Here is a 19,004-nt window from a genome sequence, read left to right on the forward strand (position 1 = left end):
TCTTTTGTTTTAAATCTCAAGGAAGACAAAAAAACCCCCCCCCCAGCCCCCCCCCCCCCCCCCCCCCCCCCCCCCCCGTTGCTCCGCTCCCAGCTCTCTGATTGGCTCATCCGCACTGATGACATCAGCCTCCTCCATCGCAGCCTCCCTCTCTCTCCATCTATTCCCTCGGTACTTCGAGCCCCTCCCTTCTTCTTTACATCCATCTCTCTTGGTCCCATATTCTGCTTTTCATTTTTACTGGTGGTGAACTGGTCAGATTGTTAGAACACGGCTCTGTTGTTCCTTCAAAATGCTGCTACATCACATCTCTGTGTGCAGGGATGAAAATTATTTCAGTAATCAGTTGATTCAGATTTACCTAATCTTTAAGTATTAACTGATTTTATGACAAAATTTGAAGTTTTATCCCTATTGTCTAAAAATGATAATACTGTTGTTTTGAAACCATTTTCAAATAATATAATGTAATTACATAATGATAATGCAAGAACACATTCTCAAAGATCAATAAACTTTAATTTCTGATGAATAATTAACACTGGAACTGGAAAGTATTTTAAATATCTTAAATAAATAAGCAAAACTACAGAAACAACAAATAAAATGAATTATCAATCAATCAATCAAATTTTATTTGTATAGCACATTTCAGCAGCAGGGCATTTCAAAGTGCTTTACATACTTAAAATAAAAACAGCATGTGAGAAAGAGATTTAAAAAACAATTAATATGTAAACAGTGAGAAAGAGAAATAAAAAACTGTAGAACTTTAGTTGAGACGCCGTCAACTGGGACTCCAACCCTTTGGACTTCAGTCAAAACGCCGTTTGACAAGGAATTCAGTCAAAATTATGAAGTCTCTGTAAGCAAAACTGTCCTTTCAAAAAGGGCTGGTTGAAACAAAAGAACCAGACTGAAGACTTTTATCATCCAGATTTTAAAAAAGAGATAAATCATGCAAATGGAAACTATTGAGTTCGTTTTAATTCATCATGCAATTATTTGATTTATTGTGACAGGCCTCCCCATATATTTATGTTAAAAAAAAAACGTTAATTAAAAATGTTTTTTTTAACGTTTTTCAACTCCAAGCACTTTAATTAGTAACTTCACATTAATTTTCATTCAGACAATTTGCCTTTTATCTATCAAAATTAAAAGCTAGCTATCTAGTTTTTAATTTTGCTTAATAAATGTAGTAAATTGTATTTTTTGATATGGAAATTTTCGTATCAAGAATAATGTTATTTTTTATGCACATAGACTTTCACTAAGTTTACTACTTAAATATGGAAATATAAAAATGTAAATTTTGTCTAAATATTTTTTACTATGTTTGATTTATTATGTTTTCATCCATATTTAATGTTTAAACTGCTCTTAGACAGTGAGATTTTCCCCTTTTAAAGATTTTCATACAATCACTGCTCAGGTTTTCTGAATATTATGTATATATTTTTGATTGATTTATGATTTTATTAATTTACCACCTAATCTTTTGCTAAGGCTAAAGTCTAATCCTGTAAAATCTTCGGAATTTTTTTTATTTTTGAATCCATAGTTTAATTGCTGAATGTTTATAAATCAAATAAAGTTTTTTTGTCTTCTGTCATCAGCTTGTTTCCCGTTGCTGCACTTTTCTGTTAAACCACTAAACTTTAATCTGCTCCTGCCATTATTCTGACATGTTTTCTACATAAAACACTGAAGACAAATTAAAATACACTTATGTGACCACTAGAAGGCGCTACCACTCACAGTTTTAACATGACTGAATACGGGTGAATTTATTTGACTTTTAGTGGTGTTGTGGGCTTCATTCACCCTTTCTGCCATAAAAAAAGGTGAGCATCGCCATAGCAACCATTGCTCGTTACTTAATGAAGTCCATCTTCCAGTTAGTTACCAATTCTTGATAAAGCTAACAGAGGAACCATGGTTTAACTTGCAGCAACTACGTTTGCACCATTAAGAAAATCCAGAAATTTTCTTGATAAATTTTGAGATTTAGTATTTTAAGAGTTGTTTTTCTGTTTTTAAAGTGATTATTGCAAAGTCCCGTAACGCCTCTCGGGAATAGACAATGGATGGGTAATTGCTTGTGTGTATTTATTATTTAATAAAATCCACAGCATCACAGTCATAAAATAATTTAGTCTCGTATCCAGTTTGTGTTGCTGGTTGTTCAAGGATTTTTGAAATTTGAGAAGAGGATTACCTAAGATATGAAACAATGAATATATGGTGTATTATATTTTGTTTTATTTCATATTATCAGAGTCATTGTCATAAATGTTTTAGCCCTGCTGTGGTGAGTGGAACCATATTGGTTTTTTGTTTGTTTTTGTTTCGTTTCACTTCCTGGTTTTATTGCCGCTCTGTTTTCAGTCATTTTGGCAGACATTTTTATCCTGACAGCTTTCTGAAGCTGGGTGCAATATGGTGACCCATTTGTGCCCTTTTTGTCAAACACGTTGGGAGCCGTATGATAATCGTTGTGAATGCCCCCCGCGGTTGGATGTGGCTCGTTTGATAAAGGATGTGGCAACCCCATGTGGTGCCGCTGATCTCGCTCAGCTAGAGCATATGTTGGGCCGTGTGTCTGAGGAAAAACACTAAGAAACGTCTCTGCAGCATCAACCAAAGAACAGACAGGAGATTGCTTTTAAAACAGACAGGATAACCCAACATGGTTGGAGGAAAACTTTATGAGGCAGTGTAGCCCATCTGGGATTATATCCACAGCAACAGTATACAATTTGGCACTAAAAGAACAAAAAATTATTTTTTGCTTGTTAAAGAAACTCATGTCGTTTAAAAACTTTATTTTTTAAAGTAGAGCTAAATCCAATGTGAAAACAGTTTTACATCAAATATTTGGGGAATCAAACAAATTTACACAAAAATACAATTTACAAATAAAATTTAAAAACAGCATGCTTAGCGACCAATTTAGACAGTTTATTTGCAAAAAAAGAGGTTTAGTTACTCTTTAAATGGTGCTAGATTTGTAAGGAAATTGGTGGAAATGTGGGTTGAGTCGGTTAAAAACACAAAGCGATAAAAAGATTCTGCATCAATTCCAAGTCACCATGCACTCTTTGGGAACAAACATCGGCCAAACACCAACCAAGAAACACGGTTAGCACGTTTTCATAAAAAGACTTCTGGCACACACTGGACACAATATATATCAAACCAAAATGGGAAATATAACAAATAACAGGGAAAGGTCTGTATTATCACAATCCAATCAACCACTAATTCTGCAAAATAACTTAACTAGAAATTAATAATGGGGTAGCTCTACATGTTTAAGCTTCTCTGCATATCTTAAAGTATAAATAAAAACTATAAAATTGACTTATTTTGCCATTTGCTCAGGTCCATTTTCAGGGCGAAAAAACTATTTTAGTCATCAATTTGGTTGGCTATATTGTTATTATCTGAAGCAAGTGTTAAAATAAACTTATGCCAACGACTAAGATATTTTTAATTAAAAGAATAAAGCCATAATATTATAAAGTCATACTATTACTACAATAAAGACGCGAAATTACGCAAAACAGTCGTTTTAATGAGAGCAATGCTTCGATAAGAGCTGACGTGACAGACTTGTAAAAATTTATTTTTAAAATTACTAATAACAACTTCATTCTCCTAATTTACAGCCTTACTCTACTGATATTATGATTGTATTCTCATAACACGTTTTATCCTATCCTTTTTATTCTCGGAAAAAAAAGAAACCTTAGCGTGGCCCTAACACACCGTCATAAAAACGATGCCGTTATATTAACCTACCGTCTCCTGCCGTTAAGGTTCAGCTCCTCCGTTAAGACGGTGTGTTGTCTTGAATGGTAAAAAACGTCTGTCTCTGAATTCCGGTGTCTTATCAATCTGATATCTCTCCATTATTACCTGCAGCTAGGCTAACCAATGGAGGGTGAGCTAGCATAGGGCTAGCAAACGGCTAACCAACGTTTATTGAACGGACGTTTAATGGCGTCTCATTTTACGTCGGCAAACGTTCTCGGCAACGTCCAGTGCTAGCTAGGTCATTACAGTCTGTTTCGATGAGTTTATTCTAGTTTTTCTTTCAGTTTTCATATTTGACCCATCTGAAATCCTCTTCTTTGCTGCCTGGTCGAATAGTTTAACGTCCTTTCTGTCTTTATTGCTCAGTTTGTTCAGTCTGCGGCCAGGTTCAGTTAAGTCTTGGGTTGGACTGTTAACATTTAAATTGCTACTCTTATGGCTTTTCAGGAAAACAAAGCAGGTTATTGCCGTATCCAGATTATATCCTCTTCTTTTATTCCCATGTTCTGATCTTCTGCTTTGCAAATTGAGTTTGTTTCTAAGCAGCTATCTGGTCCATTATCTCCTCCACATCAAGTGGGTGGTTTTTCTCCTCCATACATTTCCTCCATCCTTCTTCACTAAAGCTTTAATTCAGTTAACCTCAGTGTGTGTGTTTCTGTGGATGTGTGTGTGCAGGAGAGAGGGGATGGTTAAAACACAACAATCAATAAAATAGATGCTGATCATGGTTTGTGTCCTTGTCTCATGTCTGCCATTGTCTAGGACATGTCATCAATACACCGAGACGTCTGTAGGGATGCTGTTTACTAGAACCATGACTCAATCTTCTTGACTGGAATACAAAACATCTAGCAACACACACATACACACACTCTGATAACTTGTTGATCAATAACAACCTGTCATACCTTCACCTCTTCAATCTCAGATTATAAGGACAGCAGAGAAGAAACAAAGGATAAATATTTTAGCAAGACTTGAAATGTCATTCCTACAGAAATGTCTTGCATATTTTTATTTTTTATTTTTGGTAGACAATGAATTTGCTTTTGGTACTACAAGTGATTTTAGGTTTGTATATCGGACTTATAGAAGCCCAATATACAAACATTTTTTAAGGTTTAATTATCTACAATTAAACCTTAGATTTAGACCAGTTTACAGTCTAAACCAGGAGTCCTCCAGGCCCCAAACAGCATTAACTTCTGGGCAGCGACCCACTTTACTGCTTCAAAATATGTAAAGAATTATACTTTGGAATGTTTTTTATTTGATAGTCCTTAATTATTACATTTATTTATGTCAATCAGAAACATGTAATGCATTATTTTAACTTATATAAATATATTACATACATACATACATACATACATACATACATACATACATACATACATACATACATACATATATTTTTAATTGAAAAACAGAAAGCAAAACTTAAGAATAAAAAGGGGTTTCAATTTTTTATTTTTTTTCTCATTTTCTCTCCAGCTTTGAGGCCCCTCTGGCGCCCTTTGGTGGCTCTCCAGGGGATCGCAGCCCCAACACTGATGTAAACTACGGTGGCTATAATTATTTAATGTCGTAATTAAATTAGATTATCATTTCCCTCTGCAGCCTGATGTAGCTCACCTCCCGTAACCATCTTGCTGCTGTTGGGAGACAAAATGCTGATAAATTGGAATATTTTTATAGTTTCTATTGCAGAAGAAAAATATACTGTCCTACTCCTGCTCAGCTAAGTAAAATGTCTAACCGTCTAAGCAAAATTCTACCTGCAGGGATGTATTGAATGTTTTATAATTTCACAATATTTGAAGTTAAATTGAAGATGACAGAGAAGTTACTAAAGCGCTATCTGTGTGTTACCCACAAGAGGGCGCTCTAATATAGAAAATAATACGTTTCTATGTTCTGTGGAGTAATTTAACTTCCTTACAAGAACTGCTCAGAGTTTATAAGTTTTTAAGATTCACATCAGAAGCAAACTGAGAAATGTAACATTGGTTTGTTTCTTTTTTTGTTGTTGTTGTTGCCTTGGTAAGGTGCGGTTTCGAGGGAGAACTTGACCTTACTATCTGTATGTTTTGGAGAATTTGGTTGTAGCTGATTCATCACTAAAATAAAGAGAAAAGAAGAAATTAAAAGAGATGTGCAGTAAGGATCAGAGGAAACAGTTTTATAGTGAGTAATCAATTATTATGACAATCATTTAATCAATTAAAAATAGTTTGCAGATTTTTCATGTAGCTACATATGTTAGCCTTCGTAGGGATTATCCGGACCGTTAGATGGAGAGCGGGTCAGAGGTCAGCCCAGGAGCTGGTGGGTGGGGCTGGCTGCAACAAGCTTTTCTTTTTTACAAACATGTACATGATTAATGTAAATGAATGAAATAATGTTCCACATGAACTAGATTCTTGCTCTTAATTTTTAGTGTTACACAATCTTAACCTAAAGCTGATAAGATGTAATGATTATCTATTTACCCTTTGACTCGCGCACGGCGCTCTGGACATGCGCAGTGTTTGTCTCGGAGCGGGAAAAGATGCCCATCTATTCATTGGTAATAAATTTACCTACATAAATCATAAGAAAGCATAAAATGACGTGTAAATTCAGCAGCTCTTCGCATTCAGAGACGGTGAGGACAACGTCCAACTTTTAGCATCACTTTGAAAGGAAGCTCAAAGAAAAGTAAGCTCCGTAGAGGTTAGCAAAGATAGCTGCACAGTTACAAATATAAAGTTAGTAAGTCACGTTATTGATTGGATTGTAACCTGTATGTTTTGCATCCAGTGAAAACAAGAATGTTGACAAATAAACTGGACAAATATGCTGACAATTTAGTGACATTTCCACAGTTGTGGTCTTGAAATAAAATGCCAAATCCTCAATGTCTGAGACCAAATGCGGCCGAGACCATAAAAAGAGGTCTCCAGACGGGTCTCATACAACACTAGTGTGTGTATGATTGTGTCTTTGTGTTGGATTATGCTGGGAAATTAAACTGTAAAATAATTCAGCTGGAGATGAAAAGAGTTTCAGGGAAACTTTTTATCTTCAAAATCAGCTTCATCTTGTGACTCTGAGCTGCTAATTAGCTCTGATGCTAACATTCAGAGGCTGATATCAGCTGGAAAAGGTACAGTCAAAGAAGAGACTGTGATAATTTTATTTTGGGCCTGGCAGCAGTTTCTAAAAGTGGATTCAGGTTGAAGGTATTGAAGGACTGGCTTGATGGGCGCAGCAGGCCGAACCGTTTCCAGCCTCTTGATGAGTGGAAATGAGCACAGCGTGTCAGTATCTGCTGCAGAAGAGCCAATGGCAGCATTTCTCTCCAAAAGACTGGAGAGGATCTCTGCAAGACACGGTGAATGATTCAAACTCTCCAAAATACTTTAACACCGAACCCATAGGGGGCAGTGTAGCGCAAAGGTAAAACCTATGTCAGCCAATCAGAATCCTTCAAAACAACCACAACTTCCTGTTAGGAATTCAACATGGCGCCAGGAGGTTCATTAATAGGTTGGACTGCTTATAAATGGCATTTTAGAATACAAAGTCAATAAAACACAATGTTGATTGGAAATCGTGTGAAAGTAAATATGTGGAAATATTGGACAAGTATATATAGATGTCTACATAACAGTATAAGCTTTTATAATTTTACATCTTAAGGCGATTTTAAAGCATTATTTTAATGTATTAAATTTACACACATGGACAAAATTGTTGGTGACCCTTTGTTAAAAATATCAGGTGTTTTGGTTTAAGGCCCTATTCCTGTGACATCGATTCCTAACTTTTATACTGCAGAAAACTAAATTTCACTCAGTATTTTTGGTCCAGTTTCTAGTGTAAATATCTTAATACACCTGAAATAAGAGAAAAGGTTATTTTTAAGTTAGCTTTGCCTTATTTCAAGTGCACTAAGATATTTGCAATGGAAAATGAACCAAAGATACTTTGTAAGATTTTGTAAACAAGGTTTCTTTTGAGTTTTAGTTTATTTTCTGACCCTTCATATGGAATAAACATAATAAGTGCAAATGGTGTAAACAGAAAAACATGTTGTAACAGTTATAAAGGCGTGCACTGGAAAAACTTCCCCACACTGCTTTACACGTGCTTGAACATGATGCAGTTAGTTGTTTTCAATGTCATTAAAACCTCTTTAGAAAGCTCCCTCTCCCACTGGTGGGCTCCTGCTGCTTCCTGACACTTATTAATGTCGTTGCCTGGAGGGGCCGTGACTCCCACAGTCACTACTGCAGTCCCGGCGTGGGAACACATTACAGCCAAGCATCAGCACAAATGAGCTGCTCATGCTCACAAACATCTCCCAGTCGCACCGTTTCAGCTGATCAGACAGCAGGCTTTGTTACTGACATACTTTAATCTGCATCAGGGGAACATTGAATCATAACATGGGATAAAATGGGGAAATGTTGAACATTTAGAGCAAATTACTCCTGATCTCTGCTTTAGAGATGGTTCTGATGTGGTGCCTTAACAGTGAGCTAATTGTTAGCTGAACGCCGTAGCGTTTTCTCATTTTCAGTGCATTTAGCTTCCCTAAACCAGGGGTGTCCAAATGTGGCCCGGGGGCCATTTATGAGTGAGTCTGTGTGGCCCCCCAACTACAATTCAAGAATTATGAAAATCTCGCCTGTCCATCACAGGCTTGATGCAAACCTCGTTTTTAACCAGGGTGAAATGGTCACCCTGATTAAACATAATATTTTTTATATTGTAATTTTCTCACAATAGAAAACGTTAATGCAAATATGTAAAGACTTTTACTGAAAAGTTGACTTTTATTTTATAAAAAGTTTATTTTTTATAAAATAAACTTTTATTTAATTTATTAAACTTGGCTAAACATAGCAGGTATTTTGAAAGGAATCAACTAAAATCTTTTTCTTATAAGATAATAAATGTTTTCATTCAAGCCCAAAAGAATTTGAAAACTAGAAATTTATTTTACTACAGAAAATCTGCAAAATCATTTTAAAGCTTTGGATCATTTTTTTTTCTTTTACAAAAAACAACTTTACTGCTTGATTTTAATTTTTCTATTATTTATTAAATTTTGGGGGGACATAATTGCTATTCACTTGTCGATTTTGGCCCACATGACAAAACGTTTTGTCATGTGGGCCAAAATAAACTAATATTTCCAAATACTGTCAATCAGTGTAACAGTGTCAGGTGTGATATCTGCCCATTTCCTTCTGTTATAATCTGCTAATAGCTAATTTTTAGCATTTTTACTAACTTTTAGCACTATTTTGTAAACTTTGACATCTGTGTTGAGGTTTTGGTTATTGACTGTTAACAAGTATTTAGACGTTAATATTAACGCTTTTATTTTGAAAACTGTAACTCCAAAGTTCTGTTTCTTCTCCTCACCTACCCTCCATCGTTTATTCCCAATCAGCTGATTTCAAACAGGAACAAAGCAGGAATAAGATAAAAACAGACAGTAGAGAACAAGACAGACATAAACAATGTCCAGGGGCTTTACACACATAAATTATAAAGTTAAAGTTAAATTGGTGCTTGAGGGTTGTAGTTTTTAAGAGCAAATATAATTTGAAGTTAGCACTTTAGCATTAGCTCCTGCTAAACACCATGTTGATGTAGCACCTTAGCATTGATGCATCTTTTTAGGAGCTCACCACTGAATGTGTCACACAAAATAAGTGTTTACATAAACATTCACCTCTGCAGTCAGTATTTGTGTGGATCAGTCTCAGGCTGCTTAGCTGGACAGTTTTCTTCCATTCTTCTTGTTGTTCCCGCTCTGTCATGTTGGGCTTTGACTAGGCCACCCCAGAACATCCACCTTGTGTTCTTCAATCCAGTGCAGCTCTATCTGTTTGGCACACAAAGCATCCAGTGTTGTCTTGCCGGAAAGCAAATCCATGATTTAGAATGGCCTAGTAAAAGTCCAGACTGAATCCAACTGAGAACCTTTGGAAAGACATGATTGAATCTCACTGAGTTTAACCTATTTGGAAACAAAAATGGGCAAAAAGTTCAGTCTCTAGATGTGGAAACTAAAAGAATAGAAAAAAATAACTGGCTGTCTTATGAGAAAGCTGATTAAAATTCAGTCCAATTAAAAAAATACAGATCCAAAAAGGAAATGAAATGTAACTCGTATTAATTCAAATTCTTCCAAGAGTTATTGTAGATAGTGATGGCTGTTGGCAGAGCTCTNGTAGCTGTCTGTNTTACAGTGACTTTGAAGAAGCCTCTGACTGAAGACACACCGTCAGCTGTCCAAGACAAGGACACCTGTTTTAGGTTGTCCAATAAAACAATATTCCTCTGGAAAGGCAGGAATTCAAATTTGAAAAAGAAAGTACAGTCACTCCAACATGCAGCGCAATTCTAGAATGGATGCTTACATGAAATAAACTAAACATCTGTCATTAGGTCAAATAAATACATCTGTACCTGGGTTCCGGTTTATTACCAACATAAACAAGATTCCTGGAAAGGACGAAATGATTTATCGACCTGCTTTCAGGAGGTATTTGTCCTTGATCCTCACCTTCTGCTTACAAATTAACCAGCTTATGGCTGCCGTAACACCACTAAACAAACATACAAAACACTGATTTCTATTTAGAGTTTAACAGTTTATTGACCGAGAGGAAAGGAAAGTGAGTAATTGAGCCTAATCACTGCAGAGCTGCAGCCAGCATGCCGTCCGGCCTTGTGACAGTTTCATTATCAGGGCTGATATGCAACACAAGAGTCGTTTCCCCTAATGATGGCCCTGCCTTCCACACCTCAGGACAAGTGAGTGTGGCTGACATGACTGTGGCGAGGCAGCGACAGAGAGGACAGATCATTTGGCCACAGTGGTTGGGTGTGGCAGCCAATCATGGCGAAGCGCTCAACTCCTGCCCCGGCGGCTGAAACCCGACAGAAAATTTACTTTATAACGGCCTTTTTTTGTTTGATTTACTGTTGGGTTGCAGTTTTATTCAACCTTCAAGCTTCTTCTTCCCAGTGGGAGAAAACCCAGAGGAACCAAACTTGCTGGAGGGAATGTTTGTCCTGTTCTGGTTTGGGTGCAGCTTTGCAGTGGGGCAGTCATGAAAGCTGTTGTTTTCATGGAGCTTTGTGCATGAAGGGTGATGGAAAGGTTCTCTCTGGGTACTCCAGGTTCCTCCCAAAGTCCAAAAGAATACAAGCCGATGTGACTGGCAGACATTTTGGGAGTCGGGGCCTCAAGCGGAAAAAAATGGGGAACCTTTGTAGCCAGCAGACTGTTGATTGCACCTCCTGCACAATTTGCATTCACTCACAGGAAAATAAATACCCGTCTCTGGTTCTATGTTTGAAATACACAAACCTTTATGTGTCAGTGATACCTACGAAGCAGCTGGGCCTGGTGGGTCCAGGAACATCAACTCCAAACAAAAATGCATGTTTAAGTGCTGTAAAGAAAACAGGATGACATCCAGACTTATGATGGCGTTTGTGGCCCATGTGGTGTTTATAGGCACCAACTACAAACCACTATTTGAACCATCGTGAATAAAAAAAAGAAATCAGTTCAACAGTACTGAGACCACATGCTGCTCATTTCAGCCAAGCAGATTTCTGTAATGAGGAACCCATGTTCCAATTATGGACTTTAGCTGAGGGGAAAAGGTGTGTGTGTGTGTGTGTGTGTGTGTGTGTGTGTGTGTGTGTGTGTGTGTAACAGAGGGGGAACTGCAGATGATTTACCTGAGTAATAGTTATGAGGTTTAAATGTCGGTTTATCAAACTAAAAACGTCAGATGGGGGCGTCTGGTATTTTGTTGGTTCTGGTTGGCGTCTGGTATGGAGTTGGAGGTCAGGTGGTATTTTGGTTCTCTGGGGGTCGTCAGGATGTTTGGTTCCTGGTTTCGCCGCCTGGTCTGTCTGGCTAGTGGAGCCTCTGGGTTCTGGCTGGGAGCGGTCCGCAGTGTGACTGTGGGCTCACTGACATTTGGGCTGGTTGGGCAGTGACAGTGGACCTGGGCTTGGTGTTGGTTCTCCCTGAGCTGACTTTGCAGTGAAGGTGATGCAGCCTAAACCTTACTGACATATCCTGGTTAGATAACACACCAAGGCTGTTTACATTATTACCGGAAGCCAACTGACTGAGAATGGACCTCTGTGGTACTCCACAAGTAACGCCAGAGCAGGAAGAAGACCATCTCTACCAACAGCTACCTCATGTTTCACTGCACTCTTTGTATTTTTCATTGCCAGGAAGGTGTACCACTGTTCCATGCTTTCTTTGTGGATATTGTCTCCTTCTGTGGTTCAGTGGAATCCCAAAGCCTGAGAAATGTCAGGAATGGGGAGGAAATGGAGGAAGATCTTCTGTAGTAATCCCTAAAAGGAGCAGCTGAAAGGAAGAATCTAGCTTACTGTAATAGGTCACTGACCTGACGCTGACTCATTGCGACACATTGCTGCTCTATGGTAATGTGTCACATATTCACTCCGGTGACAAAGATGCACTTGGCAACGATCCAATCATGACTATGAAACATTGCTGGACAGTTTCAGATTAGAGTCCAGGGACTGTACTCTATGAGGTTGGAATAATACAAACAGGAAACAAGGAAACAATGAGCCGATTCATCCCAGCACTTCCTCCTTTCAGCAGATTATCTCCTCAAAATGTGGAAAGCAGGACAGGCAGCTCTGAGGCGTCTCATGAAACTCAGTACGTTTTGTACATCTAAGTGTTTATCAGTGTTTCTGTGCCATAGCCATCCATCAAGAAACAATTCAACATGTAACTGCACTTGGGATCATGCCGTAATTGTTTTCATTCTTGTTGGGTGAAAACTGCAGGCCAAACTGAAATGTCACATTTTGACCTTGCTTTTAAAACAGACGAATGTTTCTCCATGAAACCCAGCTGAACAAGACAATCAGCAATATTCTTACAAATTTAAAATTTGGAACAATTTCGTCTATATTCTACTCAAATCTTAGGTTATCCCTTAAGTTTTCTGGATGTCTGGAGAATGTCATAAAGGCACAATTCATAATTCTTAAGCTGAATGCATGAAGAATCATAAGCTTTGACAGAAATGTACCAGCATTTTCCCCAAAGATCCATCAGTGTAGCTTGTTCTAAACAGAAATGAAGTGAAAGGTTTTTCATATCTGTAGATTTTAAAGGCCTCCAGAAAAGCCAGTGTACCACTGATCTGGTCCACTTTAAGCTGAAGTGGACCAGATCAGTCTGGTCAAAAATGATCAGTTTACCTTTTGACTGGCAGGTTCAGGCCTCCAGAAGACGTCTGGTGCCTAAAGATCTGGCTAAGGTTTCTATGTTGTAACTTCTTTCTTTGTTGGCTGGAAAGACGTGTTTGTAAATTTTTCATGAGCCTCCACTGTCGCACAGTTTACTCATTTCCGCGTCTAGGTAATGATTGGCAAACATTTTCCAAAAATAGAATGAGTCTAAGTTTAGAAAGAGAAGATTAGAGGACAGTCTGGTGCCATGCTGGAGCAACAGGCAGGTTATCTTCACCTTTATCTTGAAGGCGAAGATAAAGTGAAACATGAGTCTGAGCTGTAATCTTTATCTCTCAACTCTGAATTCAATGGATGAAGCCTGAAATCTCAGACTGTGCAAATAACTGTGCATGTACATTTGCACATGTAGAGGTCATGTGTGAAGAGAGAACAATGGAAATCTCACAATATGACAGTAAATTTACTAAGCTGCATTAATGCAATGAAGAACAAATACAGCAGTGTACTTGGATGCCTAAAAAACTAAAGACAACAAAAAGCAGAAAAACAATTTAACCATTTAATATTTATATGACGGATGATTTATTTATATATCTTTCAAAGCATTTCAGAAAACTTGCAAAAGGTTGTCAAGATTGGAGTCGAAACCTTGCAGCACCAATGCCATGTAAGTTCCCTATTGACCAGCGCCAGTGGTCACTGGACCAACCTGCTGGAAAGAGACTCCAGGAGATTCCAGGAACAACCTCAGAGATCTTTGTTCTGGAAAACACAGTCCTAGGAAAAGCTGATTATTTCACACACACACACAGTTTTATTTTTAGATTGTGGCCCTGATGCCAACTAATCTCTTGACCATTGGTCCCATATTGCCCATGGACGCCTCGCGCCGTGACATCACGAGAGCAAGATCCCGCCCATCACCCTGCTGGAGGGAAAACAGCTGCTCACCGACGATGACTAGCATTAGCTTTAGCTTTGATGTTATCAGCATAACACGCCAAATCTTAAATGTACACCTTGATGTATAAAAGAAAAAGGGACGCAGTGCTTTGCTACCATTTGTCAAAACTAGAACAACTAGATAACAAGGTCAGGAAAAAGTTTTAATTTAGAAAAAATGACAAGCAAGAGGGAACTAGGTCAGTTATGCTAGCTTGACTTTGACAACCACAACATTTAGATGTGCTGCAGAATTTAGTGTTTCGGTTCAATTAAAAAATAATTAAAAAAGACGACCTAAACACCAACTGTGACAGATCAGCAGAGCAGGTGTTTAAATTAACCAACCACTGCAGAGATCACTTCTTAATCTTAAACTGTTTACTGTGGAACAGCGATGCATTCTGGGTACAGTATAAACATCGTTGGCTGCAGGGGATCACTGGAGGAAAAAGAGAGGGGAAATGGAAGTGCTTTGTAAACAGTCTTCAAAATAAGAGCATGAATACAAAGATATCAAACATTTTTCAACTGAAATTTAACAAAACAGCCACTTAAATGAGAGCTTTATGATTTATCTGAAAAAATTAATTTGGAGGAAGCTAAGTGAGCTAAATGTTTTCAAAGTTAGCTGAAGCGCTGGATGAAAAATTAGCTGATTAGCATAAGTGTGCCCTCCACTTTATTGTGTTGTTTACTTAAGTTTAGTTCTTTCTTGAAGTTTGCCCACCTTCTATATAATTAGACAACATATTCTGATAATGATGTTGCATTACAAGGAAAGAAAAAAGTTAAAAATGTCCATTTTAATTATAAAATTTTGTGACTATTTATGCAACCCATGTTTAGCTGTTTATTTGTAATAAAAATGTGAGCCAGCTGGTATAGCTGCATGCATTATGTGGAAATTAATCTCTGAACAGTTGAACACAAACAGGAGGTACTCCACTAAAAATATAACAAACAAACCCTCCATAGTTTGAACCCTCCTCAGAGGAACGTTTTATCAGATAAAGTTTAGATTTAACCGAAACAGCAGAAAGAGGCGCAGACAAACTAATAACATGTGACAGTGGGATCTTCATCTCTAGAGTCCAGTTTAAGTTCAGCAGCTAATGTGAAGCTGTGACCCTCACAGAGTTGAGAGCCAGAGTCTTCAGTCACGTTGTGGCAGCTTCAGAGAGACCGAACACCTCCGAGAGTCAGGTTAGGCTCCACTCCAGCAGGCAGCACCATTAGTCACACCTCATTAATTTTCCTCCGGATCGCATGGTGACGAAATCAGGTCGGTATAAAGGCGGCACCTGCAGCGCCGGAGACCCAGAGGAGAGCGGCAGCAGCAACGAGAGTCATCACAGAGAGGAACGACTGGAAACCGCCACAGAAAGAAGAAAATGCTGCCAAATTTCTCCGTTTGCTGTTTTTCTCTGCTGTTCATTAATTTCATAGGAGCTAAACCCATTTCTGACATACAGGTAGGTTCACCTGGAGTGGATATCATTCCACCGACGTGTCCAACAAATTAAATCAGTGCTGCTGACGTGTTTGCATGCAGAAACCAGTCATTTTAAGGCTGTTTCCTTTTTCCCAGAGTTTGCAGCAGCTTTTGGAGACTGAAATCAGCAACTTTCCCTTCTCCTCTGAGGAGGCGCAGGTGGAGGAGAGCGACTTCGGCTCAGACAGGTCTGTGCTTGGCGCTGCGGGGCGGCGGGAGCCCTGGAGCGCCGCCGACAGCCGCAGCTCCGCGCCGCTGGTCAAAGATAACGCGCTGGCGCATTTCCTCAAAGACATCATGACCACCTCCAAGCGTTCGTGGAGCCGATACAAGAAAGGCGGCCTGAGGAGCTGCTTCGGGGTCCGGCTGGAGCGGATCGGCTCCTTCAGCGGACTGGGCTGCTGAGGTACCAAACTGGCATGAAATTTCTTTCATCTTTTTAAAAAATATCACATCATATATCCTGCAGTTTCAGTTTCAAAATGCATCATAATTATATTACAATATAGTAGGTCTGTCACTATAACGACATTCTGCTGAAAGATAAATTGTCCGAGAAGTTATTCTGATAAACGACAATATTGTTGTTTTCAGACCATTTAATGCTGCCATAATAACACAAGAGCAGAAGGTCAAAGGTCAATAAACTTTAAATTCTAGTGAACATTTAACACTGGAAGACATTTTACATATACAAAATAAATAAAACAACAAATAAAATGAATTATGAAGTTTCTGCAAACTAAACTGTCCTTCAAAAACAGCTGGATGAGACTAAAACACCAGACTGAAGACTTTAATTAAACAGCCTTTGGTAGAAAGAGAGAAAAACTATAAATTATGCAAATGGAAATTATTGAATTTGTTTTAATTGATCAAGCAATTAACTGATTTATAACATAATATATTACAGTTTGTTTTTAACGTTCTCCATTCAGCATATATTTATAGTTTTATTCAATCCTGCAAAGAACAAGGATTCAAGCATGGCTGTTTTTTTATTTCAGCGTCTTTTGTGTTTGGAAAAGAGAAATTTGAAGGTTTGTTTGCGTCCTGGTATAAAAACGTTCTGTTTTTGTGTCGGCAGGTCCGTTCTCCCAGATGTTCCTGAGACGAGCGCCGCAGCAGTTACTGCTCTCACCCACAACACAGATTTACTCCCTTTCATTGTGTTTTAAAATGAAGGCTGCTGAATTCTAATTTATTGTTTGTGTATTTATTATTTATCTTTCTATTGGATTAAGTCAAGTTGCCTTGTGATATTCTGTATTGCAGTAAAATAATTATTTTGCATATAAAGTTGATTGATTGGTTTATTTGTGGGGACGGCTATATGCAGGACTCAGCACAAATAAAAAGTTTTAATTAGATTTATTTTAATAATCATCAGATCTTATTAACTCATCTGGAGCTGAGGGGACTCTGACCACACTGACAACATAAACTAGACCTGATCACTGTTTATTTTCCTTCAGTTACTAACGTGACAAACTGAAATATAACAACAATAAACACTCTGTTTAGTTGGTACAGGTGTTGATAACTTCTCTCATAGTTTCTATTTTTGATCAGATTCATTAAAAAAGAACAAATAACTGTAAAAATTAAAATCAACACCCAGTCTGATCTGACAAAAACTAAATATTTAAATCCAAAGTATTTAGCTTCTTATTTACGTTTTAGCTAAATATTTAATTACAAACTAAATATGTGGCTTGCAAATGAAATATTTAGTTTGAAACATATTCTTAAAGTATTGAATAGCATAATAAAAACTTGAAAACTAAACAGAGGTTTCACAGGTTTTCATAAATTATTTCACAAGCATCAACTCGTTAATGTTAGAAAAAAAAGCATTAAATATTATATTAGTTGTTTGTTTACTAAAAAACTTCCAGATAGCAGTTCAGGTTTAAACAGTTTGTTGTTTAAAATAATTTTACAACTTGGTTGATGACTGAGCTTTCTGCGGTCTGTGACCCGCAACTGTTAGCCGACTGCAGTGAAGCTCATTTCGACATGCAACAACAAATTTTGAAAATGCAACCAAAAAGAGGGTTAAAGTGTGAACCATTCCACATTAAACCTGAATTTCTCACTCATCATGAAGAAGTAACTGAAGTAGTGGTTGAACATTGATCTGAACAGACGTCACAAAATAAAATGAGCTGCTGCAAATGAATGGTTGGAGTAAATCTGTGCAGCGTTTAGAGGTGGTTGGATGTTTACATACAGACAAAAAATGTATAAATCCAGAGGAATATTTGGAAACAGAAAGTGTATGAACCTTACAGAGAAAACATGTTCGCAAAAGACCTGGGAACATTTCTGTGAGAAATGTGAAAAAATGGTAGATGTGTCCTTTTATTTGGTGCATGTAAATATTTGGTTTACAACGTTTTATAAAGTTTAGACTGGAACATGAAAAAGGATCCAAACAGATGTGCGATTATACAACCGTACATCTTTGAAAAGCAGAAGTGGAATCTCCTGCACAATCAATAAGAATGCAGAAAGTGGTTTCTGGATGGTAAATCAACAATAAAATTCTTGTCTTTTCCAGCAGCCATTGTACAGAACATGCAGCAGGAAAACCAGCTGACCAAACAGGCTAGAGTTCCCCTGGGGTTGCTAGGTAATGAGCTGGACTTTGCTGGGGTTGCTAGGTAACTGGCGATTTCTGCTGATTTGTGACGTTACATTCAGAAGGTTTTTGAAACGACTCATTTCCAGACATCAAAAAACATCTGGGTGGGTTGTTTTAAAATCTTGGCTGTTTTTAGAAGCAGTAGAAACTCAAATGGAAGTACAAAAAAATTGCAAAATTCTCATTTTTAATAATTATACATCCAAATCCGTGAATCCACACTGAAGATAGATGCTAATCTTCCAAGGAGGGAACATCTGAGCAACTTCGCTACAAAGTCAGATCAATGCTGAACAAAGCAAGACTTCTTGAACAAAGTCTCTTGGAAAAATGAGACCAGAATAAAGTTGCTTAATGCCAATGCATGACTCCATTTTAAGAAAAAACTCAACAAAGCACATCAGCACAAACACTTCCTAACAGGTGTGAAGCACGGAAGTGGAGGGTTGATGATATGGTGTGGCTATGCAGCCAAAGAACCTGAGATATTGCAGTCAATGAGTCTGCATACCAAAATACGCTAGCATCAAATGTGAAGCCACCAGTCCAACAGCTGAAGCTTGGCTCCAAACTGGTTCCGAACCAGAACACAACAACAAAACTACAATAGGATCTCAAAAAGAAAACGATGGCCTAGTCAAAGTCCAGACATCAACCAAATTAAAATTTTGTGGTGGGACTTTCAGAGAAGTATGCTTCCACTCTAAACCTCGATGAACTGAAGAAATGTTGGAAAGAAGAATCCAGATTCAGACAGTCAGAAAACAACAACCGCCAACTTTACTGACATTTCTGGGTCGTTTTGCTCTTTGCTCATGG

General features: G+C 37.8%; 2 protein-coding genes across 2 annotated transcripts in view; one reads left to right on the top strand and one right to left on the bottom strand.

The window, feature by feature from the left end:
* LOC106953330 (neural cell adhesion molecule L1-like) overlaps positions 1 to 4,007 on the bottom strand; it is a 40,827-nt gene extending 36,820 nt beyond the window's left edge. The window contains exon 1 of the mRNA XM_015042015.1: positions 3,808 to 4,007. The gene's annotated coding sequence lies outside the window, so the exon portion shown is untranslated. The remainder of the gene's footprint in view (positions 1 to 3,807) is intronic.
* Positions 4,008 to 14,593: 10,586 nt separating this feature from the next.
* On the top strand, positions 14,594 to 16,831 carry nppal (natriuretic peptide A-like). Its single transcript, XM_015042036.1, has 3 exons — positions 14,594 to 15,518; positions 15,635 to 15,944; positions 16,626 to 16,831. The coding sequence occupies exons 1-2, from the start codon at positions 15,438 to 15,440 to the stop codon at positions 15,941 to 15,943; spliced, it is 390 nt and encodes a 129-aa protein (XP_014897522.1). The 5' UTR covers positions 14,594 to 15,437; the 3' UTR covers position 15,944; positions 16,626 to 16,831.
* Positions 16,832 to 19,004: the final 2,173 nt, after the last annotated feature.

The sequence above is a fragment of the Poecilia latipinna genome, unplaced genomic scaffold, assembly GCF_001443285.1.
Source record: "Poecilia latipinna isolate Pla-1442-1.1 unplaced genomic scaffold, P_latipinna-1.0 Scaffold575, whole genome shotgun sequence".
Taxonomy (NCBI): domain Eukaryota; kingdom Metazoa; phylum Chordata; class Actinopteri; order Cyprinodontiformes; family Poeciliidae; genus Poecilia; species Poecilia latipinna.